The sequence below is a fragment of the Pseudoliparis swirei genome, chromosome 22 (genome assembly GCF_029220125.1).
Source record: "Pseudoliparis swirei isolate HS2019 ecotype Mariana Trench chromosome 22, NWPU_hadal_v1, whole genome shotgun sequence".
NCBI classification, from domain to species: Eukaryota; Metazoa; Chordata; class Actinopteri; order Perciformes; family Liparidae; genus Pseudoliparis; species Pseudoliparis swirei.
This window is the reverse complement of record NC_079409.1, coordinates 22,801,422-22,814,963: the sequence shown is the minus strand read 5'-3', so window position 1 is coordinate 22,814,963 and position 13,542 is coordinate 22,801,422. Positions and strand designations below refer to the sequence as shown.

At 47.9% G+C, this 13,542-nt stretch overlaps 1 protein-coding gene across 15 annotated transcripts in view; it reads right to left on the bottom strand.

Moving 5' to 3' along the window:
• ulk4 (unc-51 like kinase 4) overlaps window positions 1-13,542 on the bottom strand; it is an 89,759-nt gene that overhangs the window by 44,619 nt on the left and 31,598 nt on the right. For all 15 annotated transcript variants that reach the window (XM_056444972.1, XM_056444973.1, XM_056444963.1 and 12 more), the window contains 2 exons: window positions 2,219-2,380; window positions 1,366-1,551 (listed from right to left, as the gene is read on the bottom strand). In XM_056444972.1, the coding sequence (XP_056300947.1) occupies window positions 1,366-1,551; window positions 2,219-2,380 (348 nt within the window). The remainder of the gene's footprint in view (window positions 1-1,365; window positions 1,552-2,218; window positions 2,381-13,542) is intronic.

The following is a 13,542-nucleotide window of genomic DNA, read 5'->3' as shown; positions in this document are numbered from 1 at the left end:
CGGCCAACATTCCCATTATCATCATCACCACACGCGTCTGCCTGAGTATGACTGAGAGAGGTTGAGAATGTGTGTGTGTGTGTGTGACTGTGAGAGTTGTGCACGTGTGTGTGTGTGTTTACTGGGCGACACACCAAGTTAATTAATTTCAAAAACCAGTAGTGTGTGTCTTGCTGATAAGCCCCTCCCCACTACCCATAATGCTTTGCTGAAGTTGAAGGCTCCGGCGCGTTCATTCAGCCAATTAGCCCAGATACTGACACACTCTCCAAATTAGCGTATGTGTGTGCACGCACACACACACACACTAACAGACCGAGTTCTGTGTAAACAAACTCTTGGACTGTCTGTCTTTGTGCCCAGGGAGAGAGCGAGAGAGAGGGGGGGGGATGCATATCAGTGTATAATTAGAGAAGAGTTGAAGTACTAAGTTTGCATGCTGCTGTTAAATTGGATTCTCAATGCAAATAAATTCAGTTCAGTTAATTAGGGACGCCAGACTCCGAGTTAAAAACCTTCAAATCAATTTCAGCCCCTCTGCCCCGCCGAGATCATCCCTTACCCACAGCGGATGAGCCGACTGGGGAGGAATTAATAGGAAATACGTCAGAATGAGTTCGCTCACAGTTCAGCACGAGTTCACGAACTGTAATTAAGAGACGGAGAGAGAGAAAGGGAGGGAGCGAGAGAGGGAGAGACGGAGAGAGAGAGGGAGAGAGAGAGGGAGAGGGAGAGAGAGAGAGAGACAGCGAGAGAGAGAGAGGGAGAAGAAAGTAAATATTGAGAGTTTCATTTGTTTCTCATGTTCGTTTCCACCTCTTGGTCCTTGTGATGTTCCCACTTCAGCTTCTCTAAACATTGAACCATAAACCTCGGGGGGATGGGCTCACCTGGAGAATCTCTTCATCTCAAATACAAAGGCTACCCCCCCCCCCCCCTCTACCACACACCTCCCTCCAGCCACGGAACTGTTGCAATAAATTATTCATTGGTCGATATCTATTTATTTAAAATTGTTGTCCATATTCATGGTATGTATATATCATCACGTCTCCTAGCTCATTTATAACTTTAGAACTTCTCCTGCCACCTTACCTGTACTTCACCTACACATATCTATACCACATCTGCACTGACCACCTGCTGCTCGTGTTCTTACTGCTCATACCTCTGATATCTCATATCACACGCTATATATCCTATTTATCTACATGTATATTACCATGATGCACATAGTCTGCACTCTTCTGGTTGGATGCTAACTGCATGTCGTTGCCTCAGTTCTTCTGTGTGATGACAATAAAGTTGAATCTAATCTAATCTAAAATGTAAAACACGGTGAGAGCTCTCTGGTGGTCCACGTACCCGGCTCTGTGAGACGCGGTGCGTGTGGATGCTGGAGGAGAGGAGGGCGGCGGCCATGGCGGTGAGGAGGTGCTGCTGGACTCGGGCCCCGGCGCCGCCCGCGGCCTCCAGAATGGCCTCGGGGCCACAGGCGTCGACCACCGCCAAGAAGACGGCCGGGGCCACCTTGGTGAGCCTGGAGAGAGCCTGCAGACACGGAGACAGTCAGACACTCGTGGAGGACGCCCCTGTGGTCGGTGGACAGCGTTGAAGCTCCGTTGTCATGACGCCCCGAATGCCAAGGCTGTTAAAATAAAATGAAAGTTCTGAATCGTGCATTACATTCAGGGAGACAAATAACCTAAATGCATTTGTAATGTATCTCAAAAACTAAAACGATTTTGCATATTTGTTCTTTAAAACAATGTAAATATTTATTCCCATGTGTGTCTTTAATGTTCCTAGGATCCAAACATAATATATATAACAAGTGGACGCAGTGACACAAACCTCCAGTTGGAACATTTTGCCGTCGCCATCTTGGACGACTGTCGTCATCTTTGCAACTAATGAATGGAAGATACCATATCTGGAATGCGGGGGATCTCAGGTCCCAGTAGCCCCACCCCTAAAGCATACTGAGCTTTAAGGTCTATTTGACCATAATGTACACAATGATCTGTATTGAAGAATAATTCAAACTCATGTTCTCAATGTTTAAGGAAATAAATCAAGTGATTTTCTCAGACTTCCACACAATCAGACGTCTTTCTTCAATCGCCCCCTGCTGGTCAGTAGAGGGAATGCACTCTTCCGCATCGGCTTCACTCGGCATCTCCACGCTATGAGTTTACCCGTGTGTGTTTCAACTCACAGAAATGGCCGTGACCCTGACGGCCTCCACGGTGGAGTGGGTGAACAGGTACCACAGGGCGGACCCTATCTCCGTGGTAACCAGGTGGTGGGAGGAGCCAGAGACCGCCGTGGATATGTTCTCTATGGCTTTAGCGGCCATGTGATGAACTACGGGATCGTCCTGAAAGACACAAGATAAATTCACTTTGGAGCAATAACCCACACATGAAGAGACAATAAAAGCGACTTTGACTAAAGGTCAGTGACGCTTCAGAGCAGCGGCTTTAACTCGTGCTCACCGAGGGCCACATCAGCATCACGGCCGCCTCTTAAAGGGCCGGTGTACCCGAAACACCGTATATGCTACCCGAACATATCGTTAAATAACAGATTATTGGTTATTTGAGTGTAGAAATATTGTACATAAGAAAATGTCTCTAATATTATAACATACATTACATTACATTACATGTCATTTAGCAGACGCTTTTATCCAAAGCGACTTACAATAAGTGCATTTCAACCTAGAGTAAAAACCAAGAACAACAAGAACACAGGAAGCAACACTTCCTCAACTCAGTCGAACCACAAAAGCACCACAATAAGTGCCATCCCAGTGCCACTGAAATGCAAATCTGTGTTTTAATCCAGATATAGTCGGAAAAGATGTGTTTTCAGTCTCAGGCGGAAGATGTAGAGACGTTCTGCTGTCCTGATGTCAGTGGGGAGCTCGTTCCACCACTGAGGAGCCAGGACAGCAAACAGTCTGGATGTCGAGTGATTAGCTCGAGGTGCAGGAGTCACAAGTCGATGGCTGTTGTCGAGCGGAGCGAACGTGCCGGGGTGTACAGTGTGACCATATCCCGGATGTAGACGGGGCCCGATCCGTTCAGAGCACGGTACCAAGAACCAGTGTTTTGAAGCGGATGCGGGCAGCCACCGGTAACCAGTGAAGAGATCGAAGGAGCGGAGTGGTGTGGGTGAACATTAATCCATTTAATTTGAAACCTTCAAAATAAAAGCTCAGGATATTTTTCTTACATTTCTTTAAGAAAAGGTGATCATGTGTCTTTCAAGCTGCCAGGGGCCACATGCAATGACGTGGCGGGCCGGATTCAGTGTGTGTGTGTGTGTGTGTGCGTCCTTCAGTAACAGAGCAGCAGTCTGAGGTTTGGGTCCCACAAACTATTTAGTTTACTCATTTTGTTAAGTTGGAAACTGAAAACTCGATTGTCGAAAAATGTAAGACAGAAATGAACAAAAAACTAACACAATCACAAACTGACAATTAGATGAGCTCCCAACACGGAAACAAGAGAGGTGGCCGTGTGTGTGTGTGTGTGTGTGTGTGTACCCAGAGTGTAGAACAGTTGTTTGTGCTCAACAATGGGGCTAATGAAATCTCTGAGGCTGAGGAAATGAGTTTTTTCCAGGAAAGTCATTGTGGAGGAAGACAGGAAGCAGAAGAGAAGCGATCGCTGCTGTCGGCTTATTATCGAGTTTCACTGAGTTACATCACTTGACTCCAGAGATGAGATACAACACTATTCATAAAGCACAGCTCCCCGTATGTGGAGGCAGCCGGAGCGTGAATGTAATCGATGTGTCGTGGTATTCTGAAGGCTGGTGCAGGTGATTATATGCCACGCATGTAGTATATATGTATATATAGCATATATGCAACGTGCAACACTTAGGGAACAAGAGACTTGTGACAATTAAAGTGATGCCTCGTCTTTTTAATATAAAACTTTGAGCTGAAATAAAGTTTCCGTTGGTTTCTTATCACGCGGACTCAGCCGGCGAGGCGTCTCTCTGCCGCGGGACGCTTCACAGGCTGAGCTAACACGTTTAAATAAACTCCTCAAATCCAACTCTCAGTCCAGTGACGGACGGACGCAGATGATGAGGATTAGGATGCAGGAATGGTTTAAAAAATGTAAAAACACTTCTTCATTGACATCCTAATAAAGCTCAATGCACAGCGTCTGTAGCGCTGAGTCAGAAGACGTTCATGTTTCATCACTTCATCTTCTATGTTCTCAGAGTCACCTCGACCCCATCAGCCTGAACATACCCACAATGCAACAGCAGCAGATTAGAGCAGAAACCTCGTGTCCAGAAACAAAGACAACCGTATAAATATACAAATAACAATCCTGAACCTCTGGAATAAGAACAGAGCACCGGCGGTCACGCTGGGATCCGCTGCTCTTTGAACATCTTATAGAGATTAATGCGCCGCATTCACACACATGGGACTCTGAGCTGCAATAATCTAGGACCTATTAATCCAATATAGGACATCACGATGTGCGTCCACAACATCAAGGGGCTACGTGGCCCGACAACACGATGAATCCTCCGGCACCCCTGTGGGAAGCAGTAAAATGGTCTGCTCCGGCATTCCCCAGGCCGCGCGGGCCAGCTCACTAATGAGCCCACAGGGTGCGCCCGCTGTCTGTGTGTTTAATAGACTGTTGCCCTGCCAGGGACTACACACAGAGAGAGAGAGAGAGCGAGAGAGAGAGAGAGAGAGAGCGAGAGAGAGCGAGAGATCCTCACATGTGGTGAGGAACAAGTAGCGCATGCAAGCCACTCCATCCAGGGTTTTTCCTGGGTCAAAATGGGTCTTCGTTTTTTTTTTAGTCCCGCTCCCCTGAAGCTCTAAACTTAGGGAAAACACTGAACTCAATTACTATTGATCAAAACAGAACGAGGGTTCGGCTGTAGCCTCCTTGAAACATACTATTGAGAACATATTCGCTGACATGCACCTGATGAACACAGTATTTTATTTTTTATTTTTTTCATCGTGGACTTTTTTTTGCCTTTGGCGTTCGGGAAAACGGCTTAGGCGCGCGCCCAAATTTTCTCTATGCAGGAAAAACCCTGCCATCATTATGATGCAGAGGAAGAGATGGAGATGGAGAGGAAGAGTTATTCTCATTATAACTTTTCAAGTTCATCGGAGAAACACTCATTATATTCGCGTCCTACTTTAAACCTTAAAGAAATGTTTCCTCACAACTACAAGGTCACACTTTGCCGAGCAGGAACGTTAACAGAGAGATCTGTGATTACAATCTGAATGACATCACAGGACACCGACCAATCAGATCTCTTCAAACACGCAACAGACAATAGTTATGAAGACGATTCACGAGGAATTAAGAATGTCAACTTAGTTTGTTGTGAAGTCACAGATGAACAAAGTCATATATATATATACACACACACATGTATAAATAAACATATATGTATATATATACACATATATATATATATACATATATGCATATATATATACATATATATGTACACTACCGTTCAAAAGTTTGGGATCACCCAGACAATTTCGTGTTTTCCATGAAAACTCACACTTTTATTTATCAAATGAGTTGCAAAATGTATAGAAAATATAGTCAAGACATTGACAAGGTTAGAAATAGTGATTTGTGTTTGAAGTATTAATTTTTTTCTTCAAACTTTGCTTTCGTCAAAGAATGCTCCTTTTGCAGCAATTACAGCATTGCAGACCTTTGGCATTCTAGCTGTTAATTTGTTGAGGTAATCTGTTGACATGTCACCCCACGCTTCCTGAAGCACCTCCACAAGTTGGATTGGCTTGATGGGCACTTCTTGAGGACCATACGGTCAAGCTGCTCCCACAACAGCTCAATGGTTGAGATCTGGTGACTGGCCACTCCATTACAGACAGCAAGCTGCCTGCTTCTTCCCTCAATAGTTCTTGCACAATGTGGAGGTGTGCTTTGGGTCATTGTCCTGTTGGAGGAGGACATTGGCTCCAATCAAGCGCTGCCCACAGGGTATGGCATGGCGTTGCAAAATGGAGTGATAGCCTTCCTTATTTAAAATCCCTTTTACCTGGTACAAATCTCCCACTTTCCCAGCACCAAAGCAGCCCCAGACCATCACATGACCTCCACCATGCTTGACAGATGGTGTCAGGCACTCTTCCAGCATCTTTTCACCTGTTCTGCATCTCACAAATGTTCTTCTGTGTGATCCAAACACCTCAAACTTGGATTCATCTGTCCAGAACACCTTTTCCCAATCTTCCTCTGTCCAATGCCTGTGTTCTTTGCCCGTACCAATCTTTTCTTTTATTGGCCAGTCTCAGATATGGCTTTTCTTTGCCACTCTGCCTAGAAGGCCAGCATCCCGGAGTCGCCTCTTCACTGTCGACGTTGACACTGGCGTTTGCGGGTACCATTTAAAGAAGCTGCCAGTTGAGGACCTGTGAGGCGCTTATCTCTCAAACTAGAGACTCTAATGTACTTGTCTTCTTGCTGGGTTGTGCACCGGGGCCTCCCACTTCTCTTTCTGCTCTGGTTAGAGCCCGTTTGTGCTGTTCTCTGAAGGGAGTAGTACACACCGCTGTCGGAAATTTTCAGTTTCTTTGCAATTTCTCGCATGGAATAGCCTTCATTTCTAAGAACAAGAATAGACTGGCGAGTTTCACATGAAAGTTCTTTTTTTCTGGCCATTTTGAGAGTCTTATCGAACCCACAAATGTGATGCTCCAGATAATCAACTAGCTCAAAGGCCAGTTGTATAGCTTATATCTCCAGCATAACTGTTTTCAGCTGTGCTAACATAATTGCACAAGGGTTTTCTAATCAGATATTAGTCTTCTAAGGCGATTAGCAAACACAATGTACCATTAGAACACTGGAGTGATAGTTGATGGAAATGGGCCTCTATACACCTATGGAGATATTTCATTAGAAACCAGACGTTTCCACCTAGAATAGTCATTTACCACATTAACAATGTATAGAGTGTATTTCTGATTGATTTAATGTTATCTTCATTGAAAAAAACAATGCTTTTCTTTGAAAAATAAGGACATTTCTAAGTGATCCCAAACTTTTGAACGGTAGTGTATATATACACACATATATTTACACATATATATATTATATAAGTATATAATATATATATATATACATAGAAATATATATATGTATATATACACATATATATACACACATATATGTATACACACACACATTTTATATATATATATATAAATTGTTTTAGATATCCTCAATCAGAGAGCTATCTGGAGTGGTTTCCCATGACAACCCTCTGAGGCTCTCAGTGCTCTGCTTTACTTCCTCATTGATGAGTTTAGTGTTTAGAGTTGATTGAATCAGAAAGAAAGAAACATCTGGTAGATTTAAAGCATGAAGTTTATAAAATGTGTCATGGCGCACATCTGGTTATAAGGCGCGCACACACACGCACACACACACACTATTTATCCTAATTTAAGACGAGTGGAGATGCATTTAACACACGCTTCAATGTCTGGTCTGACTTGGCGATAGCTGAAACTCATTTCAGCTTCCTGGCGTTTCCAGATTCAACAGGACTTCTTTTTGTCAAGTTGCAACAGGACTAACTCAGTTCCCGGCGACTGGATGGAATTAAAAAATCTCCCTTTTTCACGACCCGGGGGCTGACAGATACACGATTTACACACTTTGATCCCCTTGCTAAAAAAAATAAAGTTGGAAAAACTTCCGTTCCGGATGAAACGAGTTCAAAGGCGAGGCCGACGCGCAACAATAAAACCTGTCTTCAAGTGTCGATGGGCAGATTAGTTTTATATCCGTGTTTGCACCTGGCCTCTGGGCCTCAAGTAGAAAGAGAACACATCACAGAAAACAACATCACATGACTCAGCGCGGGATTTGTGCGTCTGCCTGTGTGCGTGTTCACAGGTCTGATGTGGTTCCCTCTGTAATTAAAGTCCTTCAGAAGCCAGCGCACCTGGCTGTGAATGAGCCCTGTGGCAGACAGACAGCATCCATCAGCCTCACCACATCTAACAGCCTGCCGGGCCTCAAAGAGACACACGGACGCTCTGGTAACCCGGGGAGGAGGAGGACATGTGCACAACACCGTGGAGAGACACGGGAACCAAGACGGACGGGCATGGAGAGCAACTGATGAGGAGGCAGAGCACAGGTGGAGGTGAGATGGGAATACTGCAGAGAAGGGACCGACAGAGGAGAGAAAGGGACACTTTATTTATCCCCTGGGTAAATTCTTCTCTGCATTGAACCCATCCGTAGTTATTAACTCCTTCAGGATGCAGTGAAGCGCCCGGTGAGCAACTGGGGGTTCAGAGCCTTGCTCAAGGACACTTTGACATGCAGCTATGGGGAGAGCGGGAATCGAACCGGCTAGTTTGTGGTTACTGGACTCAGTTAACAGGCAGGTTCACAGACGTGTTGTTAGTTATCACCCTTTCCCTTTTTTTTCTGTGCACAATGGGCTAAATCGACTCGTGGTCAGCAGGTCCGTCTGTCAATCAGGGGGTTGGCGGTTCAATCCCCGCCCTAGTCGATGCGTCCTTGAGCAAGGCACTTAACCCTGCGTTGCTCCCTGCGTCTACGGGGTGTTAATGGAGAGAAGCGTCAGCTACATGTGATGTAATGCACAACGATGGTCTGTCTAAAAATGTGCAAATCGATACGACACAGTGTGTGTGTGTGTGTGTGTGTGTGTGTGTGTGTGTGTGTGTGTGTGTGAGTGTGAGAGAGTGTGTGTGTGTGAGTGTGTGGTCATGTTAGTGACACAGGGCAGGACCCGTGCCTGTGTTCGTGATGCCCCTCTGTTCTCCTTTGTGGAAGATAGAGATAAATCATTAATGGGCTCACCGGTGGTGTGTGTGAGGGGGGAGGGGGGGGGGTCTGCCTTCTGCCCCCTGGCTTCTATCACTGTAATACTGTTCACACACACACGCACACACACACACACACACACACACACACACACACACACACACACACACACACACACACACACACACACACACACACACACACACACACACACGCAGCAGGAGCGTCATCTTGTTCAGACTCATAAATAATTTCCTGCAGCTCAAGTCAAACCTGCCGTTCACTCCATGGCATTCACTCTCTCTCCCTCCCTCCCTCTCTCCTACTCCCAATGCACTGATGTCTCTCCCTCTCTCTCTCTCCCTCCCTCCCTCTCTCCTACTCCCAATGCACTGATGTCTCTCTCTCTCTCCCTCCCTCCCTCTCTCCTACTCCCAATGCACTGATGTCTCTCTCTCTCTCCCTCCCTCCCTCTCTCCTACTCCCAATGCACTGATGTCTCTCTCTCTCTCCCTCCCTCTCTCCTACTCCCAATGCACTGATGTCTCTCTCTCTCCCTCCCTCCCTCCCTCCCTCTCTCCTACTCCCAATGCACTGATGTCTCTCTCTCTCTCTCTCCTCCTCCTCTCTCTCTCCTACTCCCAATGCACTGATGTCTCTCTCTCTCCCTCCCTCCCTCCCTCTCTCCTACTCCCAATGCACTGATGTCTCTCTCTCTCTCCCTCCCTCCCTCCCTCTCTCCTACTCCCAATGCACTGATGTCTCTCTCTCTCTCTCCCTCCCTCCTCTCCTCCTCCCCAATGCACTGATGTCTCTCTCTCTCCTCCCTCCCTCTCTCCTACTCCCAATGCACTGATGTCTCTCTCTCTCCCTCCCTCCCTCTCTCCTACTCCCAATGCACTGATGTCTCTCTCTCTCTCCCTCCCTCTCTCCTACTCCCAATGCACTGATGTCTCTCTCTCTCTCTCCCTCTCTCCTACTCCCAATGCACTGATGTCTCTCTCCCTCCCTCCCTCCCTCTCTCCTACTCCCAATGCACTGATGTCTCTCTCTCTCGTTCTCTCTCCCTCCCTCTCTCCTACTCCCAATGCACTGATGTCTCTCTCTCTCCCTCCCTCCCTCTCTCCTACTCCCAATGCACTGATGTCTCTCTCCCTCCCTCCCTCCCTCTCTCCTACTCCCAATGCACTGATGTCTCTCTCTCGTTCTCTCTCCCTCCCTCTCTCCTACTCCCAATGCACTGATGTCTCTCTCTCTCTCTCCCTCGCTCTCCCTCTCTGACATCTCCTCTCCTACTCCCAATGCACTGATGCCTCTCTCTCTCTCCCTTCCTCTCTCCCCCTCTCTTCCTCTCTCCCTCCCTCCCTCTCTCTCTGTCATTCCCTGCCAACCCCCACTATCCCTCTGTCCACTGGTAAAACCACCATGCTCACTTTGGCTCTGTGCCCCCCCCCCCCCCCCCCCACCAGTCGATCCTTCTTTCTTCTTCTACAACCATCTCTCTCTCCCTGTCTCTCCCTCTCCCTCCCTCTTTCTCCCCCTCTCTCTCCTGGTCAGCTCTGAGCAGCAGCAGGGGGTCTGGGGTGATCCGGGGGGTCAGACCCCCTCCAGAGCGACTCAGCTTCTCCAGGCCGTCGTGACATGAACGTGATTTACATTCAGCGCGTCGGTAAACAACCTCCAGACGAACACTCAGCTGATAAACAAGGACAACACGGCAACACCACTCAAGAAACAACACGTCACCAGGAGGCGTCAGTCAGACGACGCACGCTGTAAGAAGGTCGTCGCTGTCGTTAAACCTAGACTTTGGTATTGAAGTTTAGAGACGATGGATGCAAAGGGCTGTTCACTCTTCAGAGTGGCCAACGCACACGGCCGCCAGCTGCTGCTCCCTACAGGGTAGAGGTCAACCCAAGGTCAACTACTACATCAACTCAATGCTTCTGAATATTAAACCGCCCCATCCAATATCGGACTTATCGTTGAGAGGTGGATGAGTTCGAGCAAATGTTTTTTGAAAGCTGCACAAATCAATATTTTTACATTAAATGTGAAACTGTGAAACTCTAAGGCTAACTTCACACTTTATAACAGATTCCTCACTACTTCTGCATTCGTTTAACCCCTGAAGCGTTTGAAAACGCTGCTGACGTCGTTTTGGTTTGAGGACACCAGCTTTGAGTCTGGATGGACAGGACCTTTAAAACAAGGAGGCGGACGGCCACTAGGGGGCCGAGGCCCTCGTGTCCGATTCCCACCCGGCGACCAGAGGGTAGTTCAACATGGACCACACGTGACAGATGTTGTTGACCTCGTTGTTTATTCTAGCAGCCGTTGTGCAGTTAAATTCTGCATTTCAATATCTCACCACCGCTGCAGGAGGAAAGGTAACAGTGGAGCGCTCTCGCCCAGGTGAGTCCTCAGCCAGGTGAGTCCTGGCTTTGAGGAGCGAGAGGAAGGACTTTGATTATTGTAAAGTTCACAAAGAAACTGTCAACGAACAAAAGCATGACTGCTGCTCTCCAGTAGGACAGAGAACAACAACAACAACAACAACAACAACAAGGTAACCGAGGGGAAACATGTGAGAGACTTGACCCGTAAACTACTCAAACTTTGATTTAACTGTTCAATGAAAGTATGTTATCCGATGATATCAGTTATTCCTTTGAAGTTACATTCATTTAATTGATGAATGTCGGGGTGGCTGAGCCCCGACACGGACTGAGGCTCCGGTGTTCCTCAAATGTTTCACAGATATTTGGCATTTCAGCCTCAGGGATGAAGGTATAGTAAACTATAGTAGAACAGATACCTTGTTAACTCTGATGCCCAGGAAACCAAGTTAGACTGTTTAGAATGCTCTGTAACGTCAGAGCAAATACACCTGGAGAGAGAGAGAGAGAGAGAGAGAGAGAGAGGGAGGGAGAGAGAGAGAGAGAGAGAGAGAGAGAGAGGTTGGGTCTGGGTGTCTGGTCCCTAAGGCTGTGTGCCCGTGTGCCTTTGTGTGTGTGTGTCTGTGCATGCGTGTGTATATGTGTGTGTGCATGTGTGTGTCTGTGCATGCATGTGTGTGTGTGTGCATGCGTGTGTATATGTGTGTGTGTGCATGTGTGTGTCTGTGCATGCATGTGTGTGTGTCTGTGCATGCGTGTGTATATGTGTGTGTGTCTGTGCATGCGTGTGTAGGTGTGTGTGTGTAGGTTTGTTCCGTCAGCCTCCTCTCACAGCTCAATAATGATAAATAAGTCAACCTCCTCCCCCCCCCCCTCCCCAGTGCTCTCCCAGTGGTAATGAAGCAACAGTAGGTACTAGTTGACAACTATCTCTATTCATTCTGGTGGCTCCTCCACCAGTAGAGCCCTCCAACTCAGAGAGAACAACCTCCTCCCTCACTGGACCTGCATCCATCAGTCCACCGTGTGAGCGCTACAGAGAGCACCACCCTGTATCCATCAGTCCACTGTGTGAGCGCTACAGAGAGCACCACCCTGTGTTCATCAGTCCACTGTGTGAGCGCTACAGAGAGCACCACCCTGTGTTCATCAGTCCACTGTGTGAGCGCTACAGAGAGCACCACCCTGCATCCATCAGTCCACTGTGTGCGCTACAGAGAGCACCACCCTGTGTTCATCAGTCCACTGTGTGAGCGCTACAGAGAGCACCACCCTGTGTTCATCAGTCCACTGTGTGAGCGCTACAGAGAGCACCACCCTGCATCCATCAGTCCACTGTGTGAGCGCTACAGAGAGCACCACCCTGTGTTCATCAGTCCACTGTGTGAGCGCTACAGAGAGCACCACCCTGTGTTCATCAGTCCACTGTGTGAGCGCTACAGAGAGCACCACCCTGTGTTCATCAGTCCACTGTGTGAGCGCTACAGAGAGCACCACCCTGTGTCCATCAGTCCACTGTGTGAGCGCTACAGAGAGCACCACCCTGTGTTCATCAGTCCACTGTGTGAGCGCTACAGAGAGCACCACCCTGCATCCATCAGTCCACTGTGTGAGCGCTACAGAGAGCACCACCCTGTGTTCATCAGTCCACTGTGTGAGCGCTACAGAGAGCACCACCCTGTGTTCATCAGTCCACTGTGTGAGCGCTACAGAGAGCACCACCCTGTGTCCATCAGAATCAGAATCAGAATCAGAAACAGGTTTATTGCCAAAGAATGAATGTTTTCACAAACAAACAAACGAGGAATTTTTTTTGGTGGAAGGTGCACATTTGGACATGACAAACAACAATCAACGCAAGGAGGGAGGAGGAGTGGGAGGAAGAGGGAGGAGGAGGAAGAGGAAGGAGCGGGAAGAAGGAGGAGAGAGGAAGGTGGAAGAAGAGGTGGTAGTCCTGGGGGTGACAGTCAGTCAGTCCCGGGTCCATTGATGAGCCCGACCGCCGGGAAAAAGCTATTGGTGTGGCGGGAGGTCGTGGTCATGATGGACGCAGCCTCCTCCCGAGGGAGGGACTCGAACAGGGAGTGTCCAGGGTGGGAGGGTCGGCGACAATCTTTCTGGCCCGCTTCAGTGACCTGGAAGTGAACAGGACCTGGAGGAAGGCAGATTGCAGCCGATAACCCTCTCGGCCGAGCGGATGATGCTCTGCAGCCTGCGCTTGTCTTTGGCTGTGGCTGCAGGGCGCCGGGCGGTGATGGAGGAGCAGATGATGGACTCAACGATGG